The 26,396-nt window shown below is 40.8% G+C and overlaps 1 protein-coding gene and 7 non-coding genes across 8 annotated transcripts; 1 reads left to right on the forward strand and 7 right to left on the reverse strand.

The window, feature by feature from the left end:
• The first annotated feature begins 100 nt into the window (after positions 1-100).
• Positions 101-16,132, forward strand: ap2b1 (adaptor related protein complex 2 subunit beta 1). The gene is made up of 22 exons (XM_047379548.1): positions 101-206; positions 3,090-3,142; positions 3,303-3,408; positions 3,848-3,983; positions 4,247-4,492; positions 4,598-4,788; positions 4,913-5,134; positions 5,440-5,560; positions 5,794-5,889; positions 6,385-6,500; positions 6,595-6,760; positions 6,956-7,054; positions 8,107-8,366; positions 8,536-8,728; positions 9,924-9,965; positions 10,603-10,755; positions 11,728-11,873; positions 11,980-12,109; positions 12,445-12,529; positions 12,967-13,053; positions 13,623-13,777; positions 14,766-16,132. The coding sequence occupies exons 2-22, from the start codon at positions 3,106-3,108 to the stop codon at positions 14,838-14,840; spliced, it is 2,862 nt and encodes a 953-aa protein (XP_047235504.1). The 5' UTR covers positions 101-206; positions 3,090-3,105; the 3' UTR covers positions 14,841-16,132.
• A 1,901-nt stretch (positions 16,133-18,033) lies between these two features.
• Positions 18,034-18,121, reverse strand: trnay-gua. The gene is given in 2 exon segments: positions 18,034-18,069; positions 18,085-18,121. It is a non-coding gene; the product is annotated as a tRNA-Tyr (tRNA).
• A 1,164-nt stretch (positions 18,122-19,285) lies between these two features.
• trnay-gua lies at positions 19,286-19,373 on the reverse strand. The gene is given in 2 exon segments: positions 19,286-19,321; positions 19,337-19,373. It is a non-coding gene; the product is annotated as a tRNA-Tyr (tRNA).
• A 1,163-nt stretch (positions 19,374-20,536) lies between these two features.
• Positions 20,537-20,624, reverse strand: trnay-gua. Its single transcript is given in 2 exon segments — positions 20,537-20,572; positions 20,588-20,624. It is a non-coding gene; the product is annotated as a tRNA-Tyr (tRNA).
• A 1,162-nt stretch (positions 20,625-21,786) lies between these two features.
• trnay-gua lies at positions 21,787-21,874 on the reverse strand. The gene is given in 2 exon segments: positions 21,787-21,822; positions 21,838-21,874. It is a non-coding gene; the product is annotated as a tRNA-Tyr (tRNA).
• A 1,162-nt stretch (positions 21,875-23,036) lies between these two features.
• On the reverse strand, positions 23,037-23,124 carry trnay-gua. The gene is given in 2 exon segments: positions 23,037-23,072; positions 23,088-23,124. It is a non-coding gene; the product is annotated as a tRNA-Tyr (tRNA).
• Positions 23,125-24,287: 1,163 nt separating this feature from the next.
• On the reverse strand, positions 24,288-24,375 carry trnay-gua. The gene is given in 2 exon segments: positions 24,288-24,323; positions 24,339-24,375. It is a non-coding gene; the product is annotated as a tRNA-Tyr (tRNA).
• Positions 24,376-26,052: 1,677 nt separating this feature from the next.
• trnay-gua lies at positions 26,053-26,140 on the reverse strand. Its single transcript is given in 2 exon segments — positions 26,053-26,088; positions 26,104-26,140. It is a non-coding gene; the product is annotated as a tRNA-Tyr (tRNA).
• Between the last annotated feature and the right edge of the window lie 256 nt (positions 26,141-26,396).

The following is a 26,396-nucleotide window of genomic DNA, read 5'->3' on the forward strand; positions in this document are numbered from 1 at the left end:
TTTCCCTAATCAACAAGTTTCACAATATTTCTTTATATTTTTAAATCAAGACAAATATCCGAATTTCATGGCTTTTGCCGTAGTTACAAAGGGAAGTTATCCGATTTTCCTTGACTGTGAACGCACCATTCTCCATCTTCCGCCGAACAGGGAAGGGACCAACCTGCGTCCTGCTGCAGAATTCCCCGCGTTACTTATTCAAACAGGTCAGCCTAAATTATATATTATCAGAACATTATTTCATTTTGGGAGATTTGTGTCAGTTGGTGTGTTGATCTGTTTATGGTTTGGCTGAATTGGCGAATGTCCTGTCAGCAGCAGTTGCAACAGCAGCTACAGCAATGATGGAAACTGGGCCGCTGCTCTCTTTTCTCCCGTTTTGTGTCACTTTTAACACAATCTTTTACTGAAACCTCGTTTTATACTGACTGGTAACACGTCTCTGAATCCAGAAACCCAGAAGAATGTCTGATTCAAAGCTTCTGGTCCTTAGCTGCGAAAATGACTGGAGGTCGCGGTGCCTTTAGCTTTTAGCTAACCAACGACGCTAAAGTTGGCATAGGATTTGTAGACTTAAAGGGTAGTTCACTCCTTTTTTTATGAACCTGAGCTACTTTTGATCTGCTCTAGTGCAAAATGCTAATTAATTTTAATAGTCAAATCTGGATTGATATACTTACACGATCTCTAGGTTTTTTTTTTTTTTAAAACACGAGCTTGTGATTTGTGAAATCTGTATTTACGAAAAGACAAAAGAACTGCTTTTATGGCATATAGCCCATCTCAGACTGAGTCCTGCTTAAAAATTACCACGTTGTTTAACACGCTTCTATAAGCATTGAAGAATATTTCTGCTCATCTGTGACCAGTTAAAGTCTTTAAGATTTGGGGCCAAATCTGATCACATTTGACATTTACTGCTATGCCGAATCAGACGCTAACTTCAGCGCCGCAGCTAACCGATGCTAGCAAGGTGGAAGTGCAGAGGGTTGAAATGAATTGTTGCTAACTGGCAATTTAATAACGGTTAACCGGTGTCACACATTGAAACACCTTTCAACACACACAAAAAAAAAAAAGATGAATTCTGGATTACATGAAATGTTTAAGGGTAAAACAGCGGCGTGGACTGATGCGGCAAATAGCCGTTAAATAAAGCCATTGGTGTGAGATGCAACTTTGTCACCATTTTCCCTTAATTAAACGTCTGTGACGCAGGTCCAATGAAGTGTAATAATCTAAGAAACGAATCCACAAGGTGAGCTATCTGAGAGGCAGCGTTGGTGTTGATCTGGAGCACTTAGTGTTTGTCTGCTGTCTCATTTAAAGGAAATGATTCGCTTTGATTGTGTTGAGTTGTTTTTCATTTTGAATGATGGAAGCACATATACATGTATTTGAATACCATAATATGTTAGATAAATGACACAGAATGTATCCTTTGTTCTCTCTTGGTCTAATTTAGTTGTCTGCAAATCCTCCCTTGGTCTTTTTTTTTTTACTTAGAAATGTTGCAGCACTAGTGGCCATATTAGTAGCTTGACAGGAAGAAGGACAGAGAGAGATGGGCAGGAAATGGACCTCCTAAAGATTTTTACGACATAAATGTGCGCCTGCTGACAGGTATAGCAATGTACTGTATAGTGTATGCACTTAGTGCTCAGTTGGGGCTCCTTTTGCATGAATTACTGCGTGAAATGCTGTGTGGCGTAGAGGCGATCTGCCTGTGGCTCTGCTGAGTTGCCAGGTTGCTTTAATAGAAGCCATCAGCATCTGCATCTTTGGCTCTGGTGTCTCTCATCTTTATCCTGAAGGTACTCCATAGATTCTCAATTGGGTTTAGGTCAGGTTAGTTTGCAGGTCAATCAAGCATGGTGATGCCATGTACATTTAAGCAGTTACTGGTACTTTTGGCACTTTGGCACGGTCCCAAATGCTGCTGGAAAATGAAATCACCATCTCCATTAAGATTGAGGTGCTCTAACATTTCCTGGTAGACGCTGTGCTCTGACATTGAACTTGACCAAACACAGTGGACCAACACCAGCAGATGACATGGCTCCTCAAATCATCACTGACAGTGGAAACTTCACAAGCAAATTGATTCTAAGAGGATTTGAGATCACTGAGCAGCATTCCAGTCTTATCTTCGTCTTTAGCCCAGGTTAGACACATCTGATGCTGACTCTAGTTCAGGGGTGGCCTAACGCAAACAATGTGATAGTTGTAGCCCATGTCCTGGATACGTCTGTGTGGTGGAGCTTGAAGCACTGATTCCAGCTGCAGTCCACATCTTGTGAATCACCCCCCTCACATTATTTACTTCCACTACACTTCTTATAATTTAATATGCTTGGATACAGCGCACTGATATGCCAGTTTCTTTAACATTAAATCCCCTTGTGGAAATTGTCAGTGACTGTCTGCTGTTCACCCATCAAATTTAAATCTTTGTTATAAACAAATATTTAAAAATTGAACTCAATATTCAAACTTTCTGAGAAACAGAATTAGCTGTAAGCCAAAATTAACAAATAAATACTTAAAATATATATGTATGTAAATATTTCTGTGTATGTTTAATGCATCTACATAAGTTTTCATTTTTTTTAGAACAAAGGTACAGAATCGTGTAAAAAAAAAAAAAAATGTTCAATGACTTTTTATTATATCGAGAAGCACCTGGAATTCACTCATTCAAATGAAGTGCAGCTAAAACATGGAGGACACCAGCCCTCAAGGCCTGGGATGGCCCACCTCTATTAGAACCATTCTGAACTCTTCAACCTCTAGCATGTATTTATATTCAGTTTGTAAAACATTTACACCAGCGGGTGTTTTTAGTAAAATATGACATTGATATTGTAAGATATGCTAGTGTGCTAAGTATTGATTCATTGCAGTGTAATTTAAAATGGGATTTTATTATTTTGGCTGCTTGTAAATTTAAACAGCTCTGTTGCATAATATAAAAATGTTTTGCGAGTCAAGGTAATGGTACGTCAAATGTAAGCTAGGGAAGTTATTAGTTGTAGTTATTATGATCAGTGTAAAAGCAATACGGTCTTCTCTTTGTCGTTTTCTGGCAGGCAGTAAACCACCATCATGACAGACTCCAAATACTTCACTACCAACAAAAAAGGTGAGTAGAAAACTGCTGTCAATCGTGTCCTCTCTGAGGGGAAAAATGTGCTGTTTTGTATATTTAAAGAAGTGATTTGTTTTGAGAACTGTTTTTATTTGCAAGCTTGAAGAATTCAACTTTTCCCCCCACAAACGTGTTTATGTGATTCGTCATTTAGGGGAGATCTTTGAGCTGAAGGCAGAGTTAAACAATGAGAAGAAAGAGAAGAGAAAAGAGGCGGTGAAGAAGGTCATTGCTGCCATGACTGTTGGCAAAGATGTCAGGTACTCCAACAGATTAGACTTTACAAATTATGCAGTCTCCACAGGATGATGCTGCCACCACCGTGTTTTTACTGTGGGCATGTTGTGTTCATGATTTTGTGAAGAGTTTATTTTTCCACCAAACAGGGCGGTTTACATCCGGGGCCTGAAAGCGTTTTTTTTTTTGTTCGTTTGTTTTGTCATCTGATCAGATCACAATCTTCCACATTTTGCCAGATTCTGTTGCAACCCAACACAGAAATGTATTTCAGTAAGCTCTAATCATTCCCCTGTTTTTAAGCGTAAGCTCAGAAGAAAAGCTGATGATAAGTTCTTTTCCAGTAGTTCAACCAGACATCTCAACACTTTCAATCCTGTTTGTTTGACTTAAAAAAAACATGTAAGTAACGACGATAAGCCATCAAACTGGAGAATGTAACATCATTTTCTTTGTTCTCAGTTCGTTGTTTCCAGATGTGGTGAACTGCATGCAGACTGACAACCTGGAGCTGAAGAAGTTGGTCTACCTGTACTTGATGAACTACGCCAAAAGCCAGCCAGACATGGCCATCATGGCTGTGAACAGCTTTGTAAAGGTAAGCCTTGACATCAGGAACTGCTTTTTTACTTTAGATTGAAACTAGAAAAGATGAAAAATATGAATTGGAGAAGAAGGCTTGTGAAAGTTGGTATATACAAGAGAGCGTGCCTCACCCACAGTATTAACAATCTGGATGCCGTTCTAATCAGCTACAGTTGTGTTGGGCCCTTCCAAACCCAACAGTTTGGGCAAATGAGTTTTCCCTTCTGGGCTCTGGTGGATACTTCCTGTGAAGAAATCTCTCATCCTTTTTCACAGGACTGCGAGGACCCCAACCCGCTGATCCGGGCTCTGGCTGTCCGCACCATGGGCTGCATCCGGGTGGACAAGATCACAGAGTACCTGTGTGAGCCGCTGAGGAAGTGCCTGAAGGATGAGGACCCATACGTGAGGAAGACGGCAGCTGTTTGCGTGGCAAAGCTGCATGACATCAATGCTCAGATGGTGGAAGATCAGGGCTTCTTGGACTCCCTGAGAGATCTCATCGCTGACTCAAACCCCATGGTTGGTTTGTGCCCACTCAGATAAAGCTGTTTAAATTTGACTGAAATGTGCATAATGAAACTTGTCAGTGAAGAGTGTTTTACAAGCTTGACTGTCATCCCACAGGTTGTTGCCAACGCAGTTGCCGCTCTATCTGAGATCAGCGAGTCTCACCCCAACAGCAATTTGCTGGACCTGAATCCCCAGAACATCAATAAGTTATTGACGGCCCTCAACGAGTGCACAGAGTGGGGACAGATCTTCATCCTGGACTGCCTGTCCAACTACAACCCCAAGGATGACCGAGAGGCTCAGAGGTAGATATTCAGGAATCCATAAATGAACCTGTGATTCATTAACAAAGTGTAAGAGCCTAGATCACTCCTCTCATTGTGGAACTCATGGTGCTAATATCATTTCCTCCCCGGTCGTGTCTCAAAGCATATGTGAGCGTGTCACTCCTCGGCTGTCTCACGCCAACTCAGCAGTGGTCCTGTCCGCAGTCAAGGTCCTGATGAAGTTTTTGGAGCTGCTGCCAAAGGACTCGGACTACTACAACACCTTGCTGAAGAAGCTGTCTCCCCCGCTGGTTACCTTGCTGTCTGGAGAGCCAGAGGTCCAGTATGTGGCTCTGAGGAACATCAACCTCATTGTTCAGAAGAGGTATGAGATCCAATCAGCTGTCTGTGTTCGCTGCTTTTTGATAGAAAGTCTCCCAAAATTAGCACAGATTCTTTGCAAATGCTGTGATTTTCCACACATTTTGGAAAAATATGTTTTGTTAAGGACTGTATTAGTATGGGGGAACGAATAATAAAACGGTGTTCATGGTATTTTTATTTCCAGGCTTTATTTCTTCCTCTGTTGTCTAAATGTTGCGTCCATCCTTCCTGTTGACGACTGTCAGGCAATGTCTTTTCTTAAAGCTTAGAACCGTAAACTTCCAACAGGATGTAATTTCTTTGCAGGCCTGAGATCCTGAAGCAGGAGATTAAAGTGTTCTTCGTCAAGTATAATGACCCGATCTATGTGAAACTGGAGAAACTGGACATCATGATCCGCTTGGCCTCTCAGGCCAACATTGCCCAGGTAGGTGCCTGGAATGAAACACATATATTTATTATTTGATAGTAGGCTGTTGTTTAAAATGAAATTTGAAAACCAAACACAGCCAAACAGAAGAAATATTTAAAGTTGCAGGAAAATGTTTTTTCTCTCTCTCCCCTCCCTCCACATACATACATACTTTCATACTTGAATACATACTTAGTTGCTTAGTTAGTATTGGAGTGAATTAAAGAAATATACTTGGACTCTCGCAGGTTTTGGCTGAACTGAAGGAATATGCCACAGAGGTGGATGTTGACTTTGTGCGCAAGGCTGTGCGAGCCATCGGACGCTGTGCCATCAAAGTGGAGGTAAGAATGTCTGTCATCTAACCTATTTTATTCTAGAGAAGTTGGCTGGTGACCAAAATCGGATGGTTACCAGCGTGACAGGCCCTGACTGATGACCTGTCATTTGGAACCTCAGAAGCCTCTGAGCTATGCCTGTCATGGAGCTTGCTTGATTTGGAAATGTTTTGCAGCCTTTTTGCCTCAGAGTTAAGGGACAGGTTTCCATTCTGCAGGGAATACACACAGAGACTGATGTTTACAGTTATTAAATCTAATCACTAACATAACATGCTGAAATATCAGCTTGAAATATCAACTCCATGGTCATTTTCTCTTTGTTTTAAACTAATAGTTAAACCAAAAACAAGGATAACAGATAAAAACTGATCCAGTAAGATTCTTGTAGTAATCACATTTGTCTTGCCCTGGTTACCAGCTCTGGTGTGGAGTCACTGAAAGGATTTGTTGTTGCAAGTTATGACCTGTTGTTGATGCATGTGTCCTTTGTGTCTGCAGCAATCTGCTGAGCGCTGTGTCAGCACTCTCCTGGACCTGATCCAGACGAAGGTCAACTATGTGGTTCAGGAGGCTATTGTGGTCATCAGGGACATTTTCCGCAAGTACCCTAACAAGTACGTTTCCCTTGGAGCGCGTGAGAACACCCTGACTAATAACATCTGTCCAGTTATATTTATCTCTGACCACTGTAATGCCGACGTGCTTCAGATACGAGAGCATCATTGCCACGCTGTGTGAGAATCTGGACTCCCTGGATGAGCCCGATGCGCGAGGTGCCATGATCTGGATCGTCGGAGAGTACGCCGAGAGGATTGACAATGCTGATGAGTTGCTCGAGAGCTTCCTCGAAGGTTTCCATGACGAGAGCACTCAGGTAAGTTCATTAAGACAACTAGCTTTCCTTTGTGAGTGGACCAACCCAAAACCTCTTTGGACTAACCCAAATACTGGTTGTGGAAGTCAACATCTTCACCAGTCATTTATAGTGCATCTCGCTGTTTACATTCTGCATAACTCTCCAGTTACCCACTGCACCTACATACCTTTATTTTCTTGTTTTGCTTTGCAGGTGCAGCTCACTCTGTTGACCGCCATCGTCAAGCTGTTCCTGAAGAAGCCATCAGAGACTCAGGAGCTGGTGCAGCAGGTCCTCAGTCTGGCCACTCAGGTCAGTGTTGTATTTGTTTCCTAAGAGAGTCAGCTCTACTTAAACTGAATGGATTAGTCATTCATAGTTGGATATGGCTTCCAGAGTCTTTGCAGAGCAACACAGACCTGAAATTAAACATGTATATGACTTAAATCTTTTTCATCTTTTCATTAAATACATATTTCTTTAAACCAAATAGATCTAATTGGTTAAAACTGCATATTTGGATTTGTGCAGGAATTTACAGATGCAGATTACAAAGTAGTTCTGTGTATTGTATACAAACAGTAAGTGTAATAAAGTGACTTGTTTTTGTTATATCTAACGCTACAGGAAATAAATTACTTCTTTGTATTCTATATTTGACAGAAAACACATTTTTTCTTAGTTTGTATCTGAACTTTATCTACCATTGTCTGAAGCAGTTTATCAACAGACCTGCACACCTGCTTCACAGAGTATATTTTCTTTTCATTTAAGACTTTTCTATTATGGAAAAAAAAAATATCTCGATTTATAACTACAAAAAAAAAAGATTGAACTCATATTAAATTAGTTTCAATTTTTCAATTTTCCTTGTTTTTCTATTATTTATCTGATTTTCATACTTTACAAAGTAGCTTACTGTATTTCACTTAGAAGTAATAGTAATTTTGTTATAAAACCTTAAAATTCCCACCACAGTTCCTCTGCCCCACATGTTAGCATCATTGTGAATGAGTCCTTTGTGGACTCAGAAGTGATGTTCAGGAGTCTCCTGTCTGGTCCCCTGTCTGAGCAGGTCAGGTCACATCAGACGGACCTTAAGCCACAGTGACCAATCCTGTCTGCATCTCTGTTCTTTTTTTTTTTTTGTGTATACCTTTGTAAAGGTTCCAGCTTCTCAGATTTGCTTGATCAAATTCACTTATTAACACAATTCATGAGGGGAAACAAGATAAAACATTTTCATGATTTACATTTTCGTTGTAAACATTTGTGGAAATCAAAATTAAAAAGCAAATTCGATCAACTTCACAGTCCTACATTGAGACTTATTTACGTTTTTTTTTTTTTTTTTTCCCCATCAGGACTCGGACAACCCTGACCTTCGTGACAGGGGCTACATTTACTGGCGCCTGCTGTCGACTGACCCTGTGACCGCCAAAGAGGTGGTGCTGTCAGAAAAGCCCCTGATCTCCGAGGAGACGGACTTGATTGAGCCCACTCTGCTGGACGAGCTGATCTGCCACATCGGCTCGCTGGCCTCGGTCTATCACAAGCCACCCAGCGCATTTGTGGAGGGAAGTCATGGAATCCATCGGAAGCACCTTCCTATTCAGCACAGCAGGTCGGACACAGAAAAACCTGCATAATTTAGAGCTCAGTGTTGCCTTATTTGTTCTCATGCTTTACGTTATTTCATTTTAAGTTTGATTCAGAGACCTCACTGATCTTTTGAATGAAAGAAGTCAAGTTTGTTTAAATTTACTATCTCTAACCGTTCTCTCCTGGAACAGTATTGACACAGGCGAGAGCCCTGTGAGCGGTGGTCCAGCCGCCGCCATGGACCAGCCACACGTAATCCCCAGCCAGGGTGACCTGCTGGGTGACTTGCTGAACCTGGACCTGGGCCCTCCTGTCAACGTTCCCCAGGTCTCCTCCATGCAAATGGGTGCAGTGGACCTTCTAGGTGGAGGCCTGGACAGTTTGGTGAGCTCAGTCGCACAAATAAATGTTGAGCTTTTTCTTTTTTATGACGTTTATTTGTTCATGCTGGGTTCCAGCTTGGAAACCACATGTAGAAGGTAATTTCAATAAATTACATCATTAAAAAGTTTAAGAAATTAAATGTGATTATATGGATTCATTGCAGAGTAATGTTTCAGTGGGTTTATTTCTGTTAATGTTGCTACCGCTAAAAAAAATCCCAAATACTTCAGAGTTTTTTTTCGCAGGACTGTGAGAGGCCCAACCTGCCTATTAATCCCTTGTAGACTATTGTTGTGAATTTGCACCAACCACCAAACATCGAATGTGGGCTAAGCGCTCTGAGTTCCTTGTTGCTGGAAAGCACAATATAAATAAACTTGACTTGACTTGACTTAAGAATCATATTAAAGGCCTTAGCTTCAATCTAGTGGTTGATGGAATTATGGCTAATTTATGCCTAATTTAACAAATTTGCATACTAAATATGTAAATTTATAGATTTAACAATCTGCTTAATTTAGACTCAGTTAAACGGCAGTAACACAAATAATTACTTTTGTTTTTAGAATTTCACATACATACATAAAGTTGGTGAAAGGAAAAAATATCTTTTTAAAATTGTATAATATAAGGGCATTAAATAAAATGCTTTTTCTGCCAAACTTTTTCCTTCCATCCAGCTTTCTATTAATATGGTTAGATAAAACTCTCTGAACAAGCATTTTCTTAAGCAATGAATCTTAAATGGCTTACCCTCCTTGTGGGCGATGTTGGTGACTGTCAGCGCTGGACATTGCTATTACATAATATTTCAGTTTTGTACACAAGAAACAAATTTTATTGGTTTGAATTAACTTTTCAATAATATTGAAATTCTTTTTAAATACGCCTGAATCGTAGTTTAAAATATATTAAGATTATCAGTAAAATTCTCATTAATGAAGACTATATGAGTCTCAGTTTTACGTTAGAAATTTCAGAATTTTTCGATTTCTTGATAAATTTCTTGCAGATTTATTATTGATTTATTTTCTATTTACATATAACATTCATTTGAGAGGTAATAATTTCCCAGACAGCGAGGGCTGGTCTTGATGTCTTGCGGTTGCTAAGAACGTCTCTGTTTCTGTCTTTTTTTTTGTGTGTGTGATGTTTGGATGCTGTCTTTGGGGGCGTCTCGTATTCTCTCCCATAGCTGGGGGGAGACCTGGGCGGAGGTGTTGGGGGAAGTCCAGCAGTAAGTCAAGTTCTTCTGTTCGGCCGTCTTGCTGCATGCTCTCTGAACTAAACTCACTGCACTCTTTCATGCTTTTATAGTGTTAAGACCTTTATTGGCTTATAGCTGCATGCCTGAGCCTTCCATTATATTTAGATGGCCTTTTTATTTCAGTCATATGATCCTGGTTTGTTGGTATTTCAGTATTTTATACATTTTAATATATATATATATATATATATATGCTATAGTAAAATATACTGTCCATACTTGACCAGTTTGAGAAAACTCTTTAAATGATGCTGAATTAATTTAGGCTTCAAGCTTCATATTATTGAACAATTAGAAGTAATAATTTTATGATTAATGGGCTAAAATACTCACATCCACATAAAAGGCATGTCTCACATTTAATATAGATTTAATTTCTGTATTGGCTTTGGCTGATAACTGCTGAGAAAGTGTTTAAAGATCATTTCCTTGTAATCATGCTTCCTTCTTCCTTTTGCACGACCTAACATTCTTTGTGGGATTTATATATTTTGTTCCTGCTTGGTCTTCTAGCAAATTGTGGGGAAGCTGAATAGGATGCTTACTATAGGTTTAAGTTGAACAGTGTATTTTCAGTGTTCGTGTTCCTGTCTCGTAACTCCTTTAGGTGGGACAAAACTTCATCCCGTCATCCGTCCCCAGCACTTTTGCTCCGTCACCCACTCCTGCTCCTCCAGCTGTCAGCAGTGGCCTCAATGACCTGTTTGAGCTTTCTACAGGCATGGCCGTCACCACTGGAGGCTACGCAGCCCCAAAAGCAGTGAGTGCACACAGCTTTGTAGCAGATGCAATGATACCAGCATGGACGTAGTGTGAGCTTACTGAACACTGTTTTTATATGGTTTTATAAATTGTTTGAAACATGTTTTTTTTCTCTCTGGAGAACAATCTAAATAGATCAATATTCTGTTAATGTTATGTTAAATGGTTGATTTAATGTGTGGACAACGGTGAATGTTTTGGGTTGGGTTTGCTGCCGTACTTGAATCCTAAAGAAAATAAGTATCTATTCAGGCCGGAAATGGCACTATTAAACACACATTTACTCATTGCCACTCGATACCCAAGTAAATATTATCCAGGTTCATTTAGAATGATCTGATTTTAATAATGCTTACATACTAATTGCTGGATGGGATTGACGTTCATCTTCAGTAACTGTTTAGTATTTTTTGAGTGTGTACACCCTGTAGGATTAAGCTATAGAGTCTTCCAAACCTATGTGTACCCCCTGGTAAAAATGTATACTGAAGTCAGAAATGCAGAAAAATCCAAACTGTTGAGTAGGTTTAGTAAGTTTAGGAAAAACATAATAGGAATTTACAAAAGAATGTTGTTTCTGGGCCACTGGGTGGCTCAGTTGATCTGGCAGGCTCACCATGTGCAGATGCTATAGTCTTTGACACAGTTGTCCTTTGTTTGATTCCCAGTGGCCATTTTCTGCATGCCTTCCCCTTCTTTCTCCACCTCTTTCCTGTCAAATTGCCATTCAATAAAGGCCGCTGATGCCCAAACATGTTTAATTACCCAAAATGTCGACTTCCACAAATATTTGGATGAGAAAGAGGGCCACAGCATCACATATCCTCCATTGTACTTAATAGAAGACTTGAAGGACTTTGACACATAATCGTTCCTTCTCTCATGCCTAAACTGTTCTGGAGCGTTGTTGCTGAAAAGCAAAGGTGTGAGGTAATGTACTTGTATTCTAAATTCAGCTGCTTTTTACCAGGTGTGGCTTCCTGCAGTAAAAGCAAAGGGACTAGAAATCTCTGGAACGTTCTCCCGCCGCCAAGGCCACATGTATATGGACATGTTGTTCACCAACAAGGCTCTGCAACACATGAACGACTTTGCCATCCAATTCAACAAGAACAGGTTTGTTAGCTAGAAGAAAGGACTTTTTTCAGGCGCTAATTCACAAACATCTCTAGGAAACTTGCAATCAAATGACACCAGGTTAACATACATGTCCTCCTTGCAGTTTTGGTGTGATCCCCACCAGTCCCCTCCCCGTTCACACTCCACTGATGCCCAATCAGAGTATCGAGGTCTCCCTCCCTGTAAACACCATTGGGCCTGTTATGAAGATGGATCCACTAAATAATCTGCAGGTACATGAGCATGTCCTCACAAAACACAGGTGGATTACTGTTAAGTGACTTTTGGTTGATCACCATTTGGACTATTTAACAGTAGCTTTTCATTCTCAAGATCTGAATGCTTTTACCAGGTAATGGTTATGCATTTAACAAACAAATTCACCATCACATAGGAAATAGTAATGAGGTGGACAGCAAATAAGAAAATGTAACCTTTGTTTCTTTTAAAATCCATTTTTCGGTGAACAAGTCTTTTGCCTTTTATTGGTGTGAAAAATGCATGGATATTACATATTTTGATAAATCTGTTGTGTAATTCTCTTTCTACTGTGTTTACCTGTGCACAGGTGGCTGTAAAGAACAACATAGATGTGTTTTACTTCAGCATCCTCATCCCTCTGAACATATTCTTTGTTGAAGATGGAAAAATGGGTATTTTTATTTTTTTTTGCTAGTTTATACGAGTTGCTGATGCAGTGCGACAGATAACAATGCATCTTTAATCACACTAGTTGAAAATACTATATTCTAAATAAAAGAATTAGTCATAATGTATATAAACATCATTAGCCTCATGGCATAGTTGCCTAAGTCATATTTGCCAAAATATGAAGCTAATGATGTGTTCAATGAGGCCTAACAGTGGACTGAAATCACCAAGTCAAGGTTTCAGCTGATAGAAGCACGGTAAAATCAGGTTTTACCTTACCAAGAGGTGCTAAACTATGTTCTTAATAGTAATAATTAATTCTTATGCATATACTTTGCCTAATATGGTAAGAAAGCCAACAATAGTTTCCTTCTACATGGCAAATAGTCCTATAAAGTAATCAAGATCTATATTGATGAATGTGTTTCATTGTTTTCAGAGCGACAGGTGTTCCTGGCTACCTGGAAGGACATCCCCAATGAGAATGAACTCCAGTACCAGATCAAAGACTGTCACCTAAACGCTGGTAGGCACTTCCATCCATGTTTTGTTTGCATTTTAATTCTTTGCAGACTTTAAGGGTTGTAGTCTAAATTCTACATACTGCATACTTTTACTAGAGATGCAACAATCAGTTTTCTGGCTGATGTCATTCATTAGTTTTGTAAATCTTTGACCTGCTTATGCCGACTCTCTTTCTGCTTTTGTTTTCACCCACATGCTCATCTTTGGATACTCTCTTTTTATCTGTAACTGTTCAACTCTTTTGCTTTATGTTGAACAGCTGTTGATTGTTCTGTTTTCCTCGCAGCCATGAAAAACCCACAGTGGCTTACGACAGAAGCTAGATTTAGAGCCTTACCATCTTTACTGTAGTCTGAAGCTAATAAATATTCATTACAATCCTAATAGAGCTAGCTGACCCTGCAGCAGTAGACGAATTGCGAGTCTGGATAAATGTTGGTCTTGGTGCTTATAGTTATGTCAGCCTCTTGTTTTTGTTTATCTGTTTATTTCCCTTGTTTAGTTATTACATCACGCGCCATATGTTAAGGTGTTTCTTAGTACGAACTGCTCTGGATTCTGGTTTTACAGACACAGTATCTGGCAAACTACAGAATAACAATGTCTACACCATTGCCAAAAGAAACGTGGAAGGCCAGGATATGCTGTACCAGTCGCTCAAGCTAACCAACGGCATCTGGATCCTGGCTGAGCTCCGCATTCAACCAGGGAACCCCAATTACACGGTACGGTTTTCAGAACATGAAGCTGATGTCAGGCTGTGATAAATGTATGCTTGTACAGAGAAGGGTTTTTGTTCATCCAGGAACTGTTCATACTGACCCTAAAGTGTAACTAAACCTGATGTAAAAACATAACCCCCAGACACATTTTGAAAAATGTCCCCCAAGTGGGCGGTGCCAAGAGGCACTGAGGGGCGTGGCCAAGTGTTGGGATGAGTGGAGGGGGGTTAAGTGAGGGTCTGATCAGGAGGATGAGGGAAAGTGGCAGCTAGCTTAATTCCACTTATTGAAACATGGAGATTGAGCAGAACGACTCTGGTAGTTTCACCACGGATAGATCTTTTGAGGTGGAGAACCACCTCATCGGAGGTTAAGAGAGGCTTTAATAGACCCCAGCGGACCTGAACCTGTCAGTTCGAGTCGCTGGCTCAGGGCGCTGACATGACTCAGAGATGCCCAAAACCGGCGCTGCTTACATTATTAACAATGTAAATGTCATTTTAATTGTTGGGTTGTATGTGCTGTTTTGAGGATGTAATTCATTTATTTTGTTTTAAAAACTTTTCCCAGTTTGGCTTGCAACTTTGTGGGATCAGTGATGTAGTTTTAAACACTTGTAAATTACTTTAGAACCTGGCAAAGATCGGATTTATTATATTTAAAACATTAGAACTGACAAAGAGTGTAATTTAATACTTATGCTGTTAGATCAGTGTGTCGATAAGAGAGATACATTTCCTGTCTTAGAGTTAACATTTGGTGAAAACCCCTTAAAAAAAATTCTTTTCTTTTATCTCAAGTTTCACTGCTAGTTATTTATTAACCAAATCTTTTTGTGTTTTCTCTTTATGTAGTTCTAGCACCTTCCTTTCTCATTCCAAATAAACTAATCTTTAAACACAGACGTTTTCCCGTAAAAATAGCTGTTAAAATCTTCAGCAAATCTGAATGGTCAATAAAACCTTTACTCTTTTGTTGTTGTTTTTTCCAGCTCTCTCTGAAGTGTCGGGCCCCTGAAGTGTCTCAGTACATCTACCAGATGTACGACTCCATCCTGAAAAACTGAGCTCATGGCTACTCTCTTCACTTAGTGGTTTTATTTTCTGTGTCTGTAGCCAACTGCCAGAACAAGAGATCTCAAAAAGCGAATGATAAATAATAATCTAAGATATTAGGCGTAATTATTACGTTGGAAAAGTCGTTGTCAATCAGTTGAAATGAATTGTGGTTAACGTAGTTGCAGTGTCGGTGGTTCTGACAGTTTAAAAGCGCTGCTTATATCTCTGATTATACTCCCTTTTTGTGTTTGTGGCCCAGTGAAGACCTGTTGATCATTCCATCCAAAGCCCTGTGTGTTCGTGTTGTGACTGATGGTAAAATAGTCCTGAGAAATTTTTTAAATTTGTTTTGGAACGCTCCCATTTCCTCTGCTTTACATCTTAACTTTTCTTCGGCTCTGCGTTCAGAATAAGACCAGAGTTGCATGGTTGTTTTTGCCATTGTTTCTTGTAAACAGAATCGTGAATAGGTTCACTGAATAAAAACAGTACATGTACATACACAGCTGAAGAAAACGTAATAATTGCAACATGTTAGAGAAAAAGGTTTGAGTTTATAAAGGTTATAAGAGCTCTAACTCAGACTTATTCGCCACATCTTTGTGTCTGGTGCTCGTTCTCTAATGCCATGTGTTTTATCTAAAAAGTGATGCTTTAAAAGTTAATTTTTTTGCGTTTAATGTTCAGATTATAAGCCTCACATAGAACTTTTATCCAGCAGCTTGTTTGTAATTTCAGTATTTTGTTCATTTCTTTAATCTAGAAAAGCACAGAAATACAAGTGAGCAAAATATAATCAAACTGTGTTGCAAGAAAATTTGGCAACAAGACCAAATCACCTTTATAACTCAACCATTTCAATAACTACAGTAGCTGTTTTTTGCCATACGTTTTCACTATAAATGCTGCTGAAATGACCTTTTTTTTTTCCAAACAGTTGATACATTTGTCATTCCCAGTTCATCGTACATCTACCTCTTTGTTTTCTTTTGTCTCTTCGTTTTCTATTCATCCCTTCTCTCTTTCGAATACTGTTATTGTCGTATTCATGCCAGTATAGGGTTGTGATGAGCCAGCCGAAATCCAGCTCACAGGACCAAGTGTTCACAGAACTGAAATGCCAGGTTTATGTTTTAAAAATGTCTTGTCCTCATGAACTAATATGGGCATCGTGTGGTGTATACACCCGCAGGCACAGCGCTGTAGTGTGGTACAGTTATTAGTGTATGGTGTGTAGCGAATACAAAGCTTTTATCACACTGAAATTTAAATAAAGAATTCCCTCTATCCCACAAATGCATTTCTGTTTCACTGTCTGATTGATTGTGTCTTTATACACAATAACACATGAGTGTGCCTGAATGAGCCCCTGACAACTTTAGATTTAGGCTTCTTTTTTTGAAAAATATGTACAAAATTTCAAATAAACGAGTAGGGTTCAGTTTTACACGTATTTGGTCCTACCCTCATTTTGCTGCTCATTTTAAAATGGACAAACCAATAACGGACAATATACATGCATTACCAAACGCAACTCTACTTACAAAATACTTAAAAAATGTATATATATATACAAACCAAGAAGTAACCTTCTTCGAAACAAGCATTACAACTTGTGTTTAAGACCTCCTCTGCATATGTAGTGGAAAAAAGTTATGGTTGGACATTTTTTATGTTCCACAGTTTTACAACACAAATAGATTTGAAATATTCCTGTCTGTTCTGAATGCTGAACAATTTATTGGGATTTTATGAGACAGATCAAGACAAAGTGATGCACATGTATGGAGACAACATGGTTTTCAAGCTTATTTTTCTTTTCATAGAGATCATCAGCAGTTAGGAATAACTGCAACGTATCATTTTTGAACGCACAACTCGTCATCGTACCTGAAAGCCGATGGGTTGCGGTAGCAGAAGACTCCCAGTGCCATTATTGTCAGCTATATCCGAGCTACCGCACACTGTTGGCGGACAGACGCCTCGAATCTCCCTCTATTTTCCCCAGAAGCGTCAAATCTACTTACAATAACTTTCTCTTAAAAGGAATGACTCTCAAACTGTTCTATATTCTCAACACTTTTATTCTAAATAAAGCAGAGGAATGGTTACTGAGATCAGCGCTGATGGCTCCTGTCCTTAACCCGCTGAGTGATTGAAGTGACAAAACAGCCCTGAAAGAAGGTCATTAGTACTGTGCCACCATTCTGGTGTGTAATAGCAGGAGTCAAACCCTGAATCTAAGTGTGGCTGCTACAATCTAATCGCTCCTATTACAGTATGTCCCACAATCAACCCAATGCAATAAACTTCTTGTCAAACTGTAAGGTGCTGAGGATTATTATACTATTCTAAGTAATTTGAAAACATTAGCATTCATACTTTATCATTCTGGTCTGTGTGTGAAAGCTCATCTATAAGTAATAGTAAGGTTATTCCTAACAGCTAAGAAGAGGAAAGTCACAATATAATTCTTACAGGCTGAAAAGATTTGGATAACAGATGGTTGGGGGGAACTTGCCTGATCCACTGAGTCCTGCTTCCAGCTGCAATGTGACAGATGGAAGGGTCGTAATTTGGTCTAAACAACATCAAACATAAGGGGTTTTGGTGTGGTGCTAATTACATTTTTTTTAAACAATAATATCTATTTCAATCCTCCAAGGCTGTTGTCCTTCATTGATTTAGATAATTTCCTTCAGGGATACAGGTGACTGAAAAGAGTGATTAATAGATAAGGCGTGTTGTCGAGCTGCGCAAAGGCCTTATGATGATCCTTTCATTTGAGTCAGGTGTACTAAAGCGGGAAAAGACCTCAGGCATGGAAGACACTGCACGCATTTCTCTACACAACATACAAGAAGTCCCATCCCTTTCTGCTACGCTGAGTAGTATTACTTTAAGAACAAGGATTAGAGGGATTCTTTAAAATGGCGTTCTGTAGCAGGGACTTTAACCGTGGTCGCTGCACTCACAACACAGAGATCCAAAACAGCTAGATCATGCCTCAGCAGAATCTGTTTAAACAAGCTGAACCTCCGGGGATTGACTTTACACCATACTACAAAAAGTTATGAAGGTAAAAAGGTCAAGGTTTTACAAACACAAACATAGTCCTTTTGAACTCTGTGTAAAACATTGCCCTATGATGAGTGGTCATAAATTGCGCATTCTCCAGCCTTCAAGTCTGGGAAAAGTGACTCCTTCGAGCCGGAGTTGAACCAGCGACCTAAGGATGCCTGAGTTAACGCCCTACAGTCCTCCGCTCTACCAACTGAGCTATCGAAGGCCACAAAGACAAGATGCACTCAGCATCCACCGAATGTATACAACCGACGTAGCTACGGCATATATTTCTCACACCCATTATGACCAAACCTTTTGAAGTGACATTAGTCCCTGAATTTTACAGCCCTGAGGTGTCCAAATGAAGTCCTCAACAGCTGGTGCTCTTTAATATTTTACACATTTTCCTACTACACACAGGGGATTCAAAATTCTAAATTGTCACATTGCCTTCTTGACCAGTTCTGCAGGGGCCTTGCAGTGAACCCGTCATTTGAATCAGGTGTGTTGAATTAGCTAAGAAAGTAGAAATATCGCCTGGCCCCTCTATAAAGCACATAGAAGGTCCACCATCCTTTCCTGACACGGAGTACCAATGCTACTTTTCCTAAAGAAGTTGTAGAGAGGTTGTCAGAATGTAATGCCATGACCCGGAGTCGAACCGGGGTTGCTGCGACCACAACGCAGAGTACTGACCACTATACGATCACAGCACCTTATTGCTTGCTCAGTTGTTTGTGTGAGTGAGTCCTTCTTGACCTATCTTACTGAGACGTCTTTAATCCCTGACACTTATTGAAAGCACAAAACCATGATATCGGTTCTACACCTGTAGTGTATTATTTCAATCCTCTGAGGCTGTTGTCCTTCAATGATTTAGATAATTTCCTTCAGGGATACTGAAAAGAGTGATTAATAGATAAGGCGTGTTGTCAAGCTGCGCAAAGGCCTTATGATGATCCTTTCATTTGAGTCAGGTGTACTAAAGCAGGAAAAGACCTCAGGCACGGAAGACACTGCACGCATTTCTCTACACAACATACAAGAAGTCCCATCCCTTTCTGCTACGCTGAGTAGTATTACTTTAAGAACAAAGATTAGAGGGATTCTTTAAAATGGCGTTCTGTAGCAGCGACTTTAACCGTGGTCGCTGCACTCACAACACAGAGATCCAAAACAGCTAGATCATGCCTCAGCAGAATCTGTTTAAAGAAGCTGAACCTCCGGGGATTGACTTTACACCATACTACAAAAAGTTATGAAGGTAAAAAGGTCAAGGTTTTACAAACACAAACATAGTCCTTTTGAACTCTGTGTAAAACATTGCCCTATGATGAGTGGTCATAAATTGCGCATTTCTACAGCCTTCAAGTCTGGGAAAAGTGACTCCTTCAAGCCGGAGTTGAACCAGCGACCTAAGGATGCCTGAGTTAACGCCCTACAGTCCTCCGCTCTACCAACTGAGCTATCGAAGGCCACAAAGACAGGATGCACTCAGCATCCACCAAATGTATACAACCAACGTAGCTACGGCATATATTTCTCAAACCCGTTACGACCAAAACCTTTTGAAGTGACATTAGTCCCTGAATTTTACAGCCCTGAGGTGTCCAAATGAAGTCCTCAACAGCTGGTGCTCTTTAATATTTTACACATTTTCCTACTACACACAGGGGATTCAAAATTCTAAATTGTCACATTGCCTTCTTGACCAGTTCTGCAGGGGCCTTGCAGTGAACCCGTCATTTGAATCAGGTGTGTTGAATTAGCTAAGAAAGTAGAAATATCGCCTGGCCCCTCTATAAAGCACATAGAAGGTCCACCATCCTTTCCTGACACGGAGTCCAATGCTACTTTTCCTAAAGAAGTTGTAGAAAGGTTTTCAGAATGTAATGCCATGACCCGGAGTCGAACCGGGGTTGCTGCGACCACAACGCAGAGTACTGACCACTATACGATCACAGCACCTTATTGCTTGCTCAGTTGTTTGTGTGAGTGAGTCCTTCTTGACCTATCTTACTGAGACGTCTTTAATCCCTGACACTTATTGAAAGCACAAAACCATGATATCGGTTCTACACCTGTAGTGTATTATTTCAATCCTCTGAGGCTGTTGTCCTTCATTGATTTAGATAATTTCCTTCAGGGATACTGAAAAGAGTGATTAATAGATAAGGCGTGTTGTCAAGCTGCGCAAAGGCCTTATGATGATCCTTTCATTTGAGTCAGGTGTACTAAAGCGGGAAAAGACCTCAAGCACGGAAGACACTGCACGCATTTCTCTACACAACATACAAGAAGTCCCATCCCTTTCTGCTACGCTGAGTAGTATTACTTTAAGAACAAAGATTAGAGGGATTCTTTAAAATGGCGTTCTGTAGCAGCGACTTTAACCGTGGTCGCTGCACTCACAACACAGAGATCCAAAACAGCTAGATCATGCCTCAGCAGAATCTGTTTAAAGAAGCTGAACCTCCGGGGATTGACTTTACACCATACTACAAAAAGTTATGAAGGTAAAAAGGTCAAGGTTTTACAAACACAAACATAGTCCTTTTGAACTCTGTGTAAAACATTGCCCTATGATGAGTGGTCATAAATTGCGCATTCTACAGCCTTCAAGTCTGGGAAAAGTGACTCCTTCAAGCCGGAGTTGAACCAGCGACCTAAGGATGCCTGAGTTAACGCCCTACAGTCCTCCGCTCTACCAACTGAGCTATCGAAGGCCACAAAGACAGGATGCACTCAGCATCCACCAAATGTATACAACCAACGTAGCTACGGCATATATTTCTCACACCCATTATGAACAAACCTTTTGACGTGACATTAGTCGCTGAATTTTACAGCCCTGAGGTGTCCAAATGAAGTCCTCAACAGCTGGTGCTCTTTAATATTTTACACATTTTCCTACTACACACAGGGGATTCAAAATTCTAAATTGTCACATTGCCTTCTTGACCAGTTCTGCAGGGGCCTTGCAGTGAACCCGTCATTTGAATCAGGTGTGTTGAATTAGCTAAGAAAGAAGAAATATCGCCCGGCCCCTCTATAAAGCACATAGAAGGTCCACCATCCTTTCCTGACACGGAGACCAATGCTACTTTTCCTAAAGAAGTTGTAGAGAGGTTGTCAGAATGGAATGCCGTGACCCGGAGTCGAACCGGGGTTGCTGCAACCACAACGCAGAGTACTGACCACTATACGATCACAGCGCCTTATTGCTTGCTCAGTTGTTTGTGTGAGTGAGTCCTTCTTGACCTATCTTACTGAGACGTCTTTAATCCCTGACACTTATTGAAAGCACAAAACCATGATATCGGTTCTACACCTGTAGTGTATTATTTCAATCCTCTGAGACTGTTGTCCTTCAATGATTTAGATAATTTCCTTCAGGGATACTGAAAAGAGTGATTAATAGGTAAGGCGTGTTGTCAAGCTGCGCAAAGGCCTTATGATGATCCTTTCATTTGAGTCAGGTGTACTAAAGCAGGAAAAGACCTCAGGCATGGAAGACACTGCACGCATTTCTCTACACAACATACAAGAAGTCCCATCCCTTTCTGCTACGCTGAGTAGTATTACTTTAAGAACAAAGATTAGCGGGTTTCTTTAAAATGGCGTTCTGTAGATGCGACTTTAACCGTGGTCGCTGCACTCACAACACAGAGATCCAAAACAGCTAGATCATTCCTCAGCAGAATCTGTTTAAACAAGCTGAACCTCCGGGGATTGACTTTACACCATACTACAAAAAGTTATGAAGGTAAAAAGGTCAAGGTTTTACAAACACAAACATAGTCCTTTTGAACTCTGTGTAAAACATTGCCCTATGATGAGTGGTCATAAATTGCGCATTCTCCAGCCTTCAAGTCTGGGAAAAGTGACTCCTTCGAGCCGGAGTTGAACCAGCGACCTAAGGATGCCTGAGTTAACGCCCTACAGTCCTCCGCTCTACCAACTGAGCTATCGAAGGCCACAAAGACAAGATGCACTCAGCATCCACCAAATGTATACAACCGACGTAGCTACGGCATATATTTCTCACACCCATTATGAACAAACCTTTTGACGTGACATTAGTCGCTGAATTTTACAGCCCTGAGGTGTCCAAATGAAGTCCTCAACAGCTGGTGCTCTTTAATATTTTACACATTTTCCTACTACACACAGGGGATTCAAAATTCTAAATTGTCACATTGCCTTCTTGACCAGTTCTGCAGGGGCCTTGCAGTGAACCCGTCATTTGAATCAGGTGTGTTGAATTAGCTAAGAAAGTAGAAATATCGCCCGGCCCCTCTATAAAGCACATAGAAGGTCCACCATCCTTTCCTGACACGGAGTCCAATGCTACTTTTCCTAAAGAAGTTGTAGAGAGGTTGTCAGAATGGAATGCCGTGACCCGGAGTCGAACCGGGGTTGCTGCGACCACAACGCAGAGTACTGACCACTATACGATCACAGCGCCTTATTGCTTGCTCAGTTGTTTGTGTGAGTGAGTCCTTCTTGACCTATCTTACTGAGACGTCTTTAATCCCTGACACTTATTGAAAGCACAAAACCATGATATCGGTTCTACACCTGTAGTGTATTATTTCAATCCTCTGAGGCTGTTGTCCTTCATTGATTTAGATAATTTCCTTCAGGGATACTGAAAAGAGTGATTAATAGATAAGGCGTGTTGTCAAGCTGCGCAAAGGCCTTATGATGATCCTTTCATTTGAGTCAGGTGTACTAAAGCGGGAAAAGACCTCAAGCATGGAAGACACTGCACGCATTTCTCTACACAACATACAAGAAGTCCCATCCCTTTCTGCTACGCTGAGTAGTATTACTTTAAGAACAAGGATTAGAGGGATTCTTTAAAATGGCGTTCTGTAGCAGCGACTTTAACCGTGGTCGCTGCACTCACAACACAGAGATCCAAAACAGCTAGATCATGCCTCAGCAGAATCTGTTTAAACAAGCTGAACCTCCGGGGATTGACTTTACACCATACTACAAAAAGTTATGAAGGTAAAAAGGTCAAGGTTTTACAAACACAAACATAGTCCTTTTGAACTCTGTGTAAAACATTGCCCTATGATGAGTGGTCATAAATTGCGCATTCTCCAGCCTTCAAGTCTGGGAAAAGTGACTCCTTTGAGCCGGAGTTGAACCAGCGACCTAAGGATGCCTGAGTTAACGCCCTACAGTCCTCCACTCTACCAACTGAGCTATCGAAGGCCACAAAGACAAGATGCACTCAGCATCCACCAAATGTATACAACCGACGTAGCTACGGCATATATTTCTCACACCCATTATGAACAAACCTTTTGACGTGACATTAGTCGCTGAATTTTACAGCCCTGAGGTGTCCAAATGAAGTCCTCAACAGCTGGTGCTCTTTAATATTTTACACATTTTCCTACTACACACAGGGGATTCAAAATTCTAAATTGTCACATTGCCTTTTTGACCAGTTCTGCAGGGGCCTTGCAGTGAACCCGTCATTTGAATCAGGTGTGTTGAATTAGCTAAGAAAGTAGAAATATCGCCCGGCCCCTCTATAAAGCACATAGAAGGTCCACCATCCTTTCCTGACACGGAGACCAATGCTACTTTTCCTAAAGAAGTTGTAGAGAGGTTGTCAGAATGGAATGCCGTGACCCGGAGTCGAACTGGGGTTGCTGCAACCACAACGCAGAGTACTGACCACTATACGATCACAGCGCCTTATTGCTTGCTCAGTTGTTTGTGTGAGTGAGTCCTTCTTGACCTATCTTACTGAGACGTCTTTAATCCCTGACACTTATTGAAAGCACAAAACCATGATATCGGTTCTACACCTGTAGTGTATTATTTCAATCCTCTGAGGCTGTTGTCCTTCAATGATTTAGATAATTTCCTTCAGGGATACTGAAAAGAGTGATTAATAGGTAAGGCGTGTTGTCAAGCTGCGCAAAGGCTTTATGATGATCCTTTCATTTGAGTCAGGTGTACTAAAGCAGGAAAAGACCTCAGGCATGGAAGACACTGCACGCATTTCTCTACACAACATACAAGAAGTCCCATCCCTTTCTGCTACGCTGAGTAGTATTTACTTTAAGAACAAAGATTAGCGGGTTTCTTTAAAATGGCGTTCTGTAGCAGCGACTTTAACCGTGGTCGCTGCACTCACAACACAGAGATCCAAAACAGCTAGATCATGCCTCAGCAGAATCTGTTTAAACAAGCTGAACCTCCGGGGATTGACTTTACACCATACTACAAAAAGTTATGAAGGTAAAAAGGTCAAGGTTTTACAAACACAAACATAGTCCTTTTGAACTCTGTGTAAAACATTGCCCTATGATGAGTGGTCATAAATTGCGCATTCTCCAGCCTTCAAGTCTGGGAAAAGTGACTCCTTCGAGCCGGAGTTGAACCAGCGACCTAAGGATGCCTGAGTTAACGCCCTACAGTCCTCCGCTCTACCAACTGAGCTATCGAAGGCCACAAAGACAAGATGCACTCAGCATCCACCAAATGTATACAACCGACGTAGCTACGGCATATATTTCTCACAACCATTATGAACAAACCTTTTAACGTGACATTAGTCCCTGAATTTTACAGCCCTGAGGTGTCCAAATGAAGTCCTCAACAGCTGGTGCTCTTTAATATTTTACACATTTTCCTACTACACACAGGGGATTCAAAATTCTAGTGGTCAGCTAGATCATGCCTCAGCAGAATCTGTTTAAACAAGCTGAACCTCCGGGGATTGACTTTACACCATACTACAAAAAGTTATGAAGGTAAAAAGGTCAAGGTTTTACAAACACAAACATAGTCCTTTTGAACTCTGTGTAAAACATTGCCCTATGATGAGTGGTCATAAATTGCGCATTCTCCAGCCTTCAAGTCTGGGAAAATTGACTCCTTTGACCCAGAGTTGAACGAGCGACCTAAGGATGCCTGAGTTAACGCCCTACAGTCCTCCGCTCTACCAACTGAGCTATCGAAGGCCACAAAGACAAGATGCACTCAGCATCCACCAAATGTATACAACCGACGTAGCTACGGCATATATTTCTCACACCCATTATGAACAAACTTTTTGACGTGACATTAGTCGCTGAATTTTACAGCCCTGAGGTGTCCAAATGAAGTCCTCAACAGCTGGTGCTCTTTAATATTTTACACATTTTCCTACTACACACAGGGGATTCAAAATTCTAAATTGTCACATTGCCTTCTTGACCAGTTCTGCAGGGGCCTTGCAGTGAACCCGTCATTTGAATCAGGTGTGTTGAATTAGCTAAGAAAGTAGAAATATCGCCCGGCCCCTCTATAAAGCACATAGAAGGTCCACCATCCTTTCCTGACACGGAGACCAATGCTACTTTTCCTAAAGAAGTTGTAGAGAGGTTGTCAGAATGGAATGCCGTGACCCGGAGTCGAACCGGGGTTGCTGCAACCACAACGCAGAGTACTGACCACTATACGATCACAGCGCCTTATTGCTTGCTCAGTTGTTTGTGTGAGTGAGTCCTTCTTGACCTATCTTACTGAGACGTCTTTAATCCCTGACACTTATTGAAAGCACAAAACCATGATATCGGTTCTACACCTGTAGTGTATTATTTCAATCCTCTGAGACTGTTGTCCTTCAATGATTTAGATAATTTCCTTCAGGGATACTGAAAAGAGTGATTAATAGGTAAGGCGTGTTGTCAAGCTGCGCAAAGGCCTTATGATGATCCTTTCATTTGAGTCAGGTGTACTAAAGCAGGAAAAGACCTCAAGCATGGAAGACACTGCACGCATTTCTCTACACAACATACAAGAAGTCCCATCCCTTTCTGCTACGCTGAGTAGTATTACTTTAAGAACAAAGATTAGCGGGTTTCTTTAAAATGGCGTTCTGTAGCAGCGACTTTAACCGTGGTCGCTGCACTCACAACACAGAGATCCAAAACAGCTAGATCATTCCTCAGCAGAATCTGTTTAAACAAGCTGAACCTCCGGGGATTGACTTTACACCATACTACAAAAAGTTATGAAGGTAAAAAGGTCAAGGTTTTACAAACACAAACATAGTCCTTTTGAACTCTGTGTAAAACATTGCCCTATGATGAGTGGTCATAAATTGCGCATTCTCCAGCCTTCAAGTCTGGGAAAAGTGACTCCTTTGAGCCGGAGTTGAACCAGCGACCTAAGGATGCCTGAGTTAACGCCCTACAGTCCTCCGCTCTACCAACTGAGCTATCGAAGGCCACAAAGACAAGATGCACTCAGCATCCACCAAATGTATACAACCGACGTAGCTACGGCATATATTTCTCACACCCATTATGAACAAACCTTTTGACGTGACATTAGTCGCTGAATTTTACAGCCCTGAGGTGTCCAAATGAAGTCCTCAACAGCTGGTGCTCTTTAATATTTTACACATTTTCCTACTACACACAGGGGATTCAAAATTCTAAATTGTCACATTGCCTTCTTGACCAGTTCTGCAGGGGCCTTGC

Source organism: Girardinichthys multiradiatus, chromosome 11, assembly GCF_021462225.1.
Source record: "Girardinichthys multiradiatus isolate DD_20200921_A chromosome 11, DD_fGirMul_XY1, whole genome shotgun sequence".
NCBI classification, from domain to species: domain Eukaryota; kingdom Metazoa; phylum Chordata; class Actinopteri; order Cyprinodontiformes; family Goodeidae; genus Girardinichthys; species Girardinichthys multiradiatus.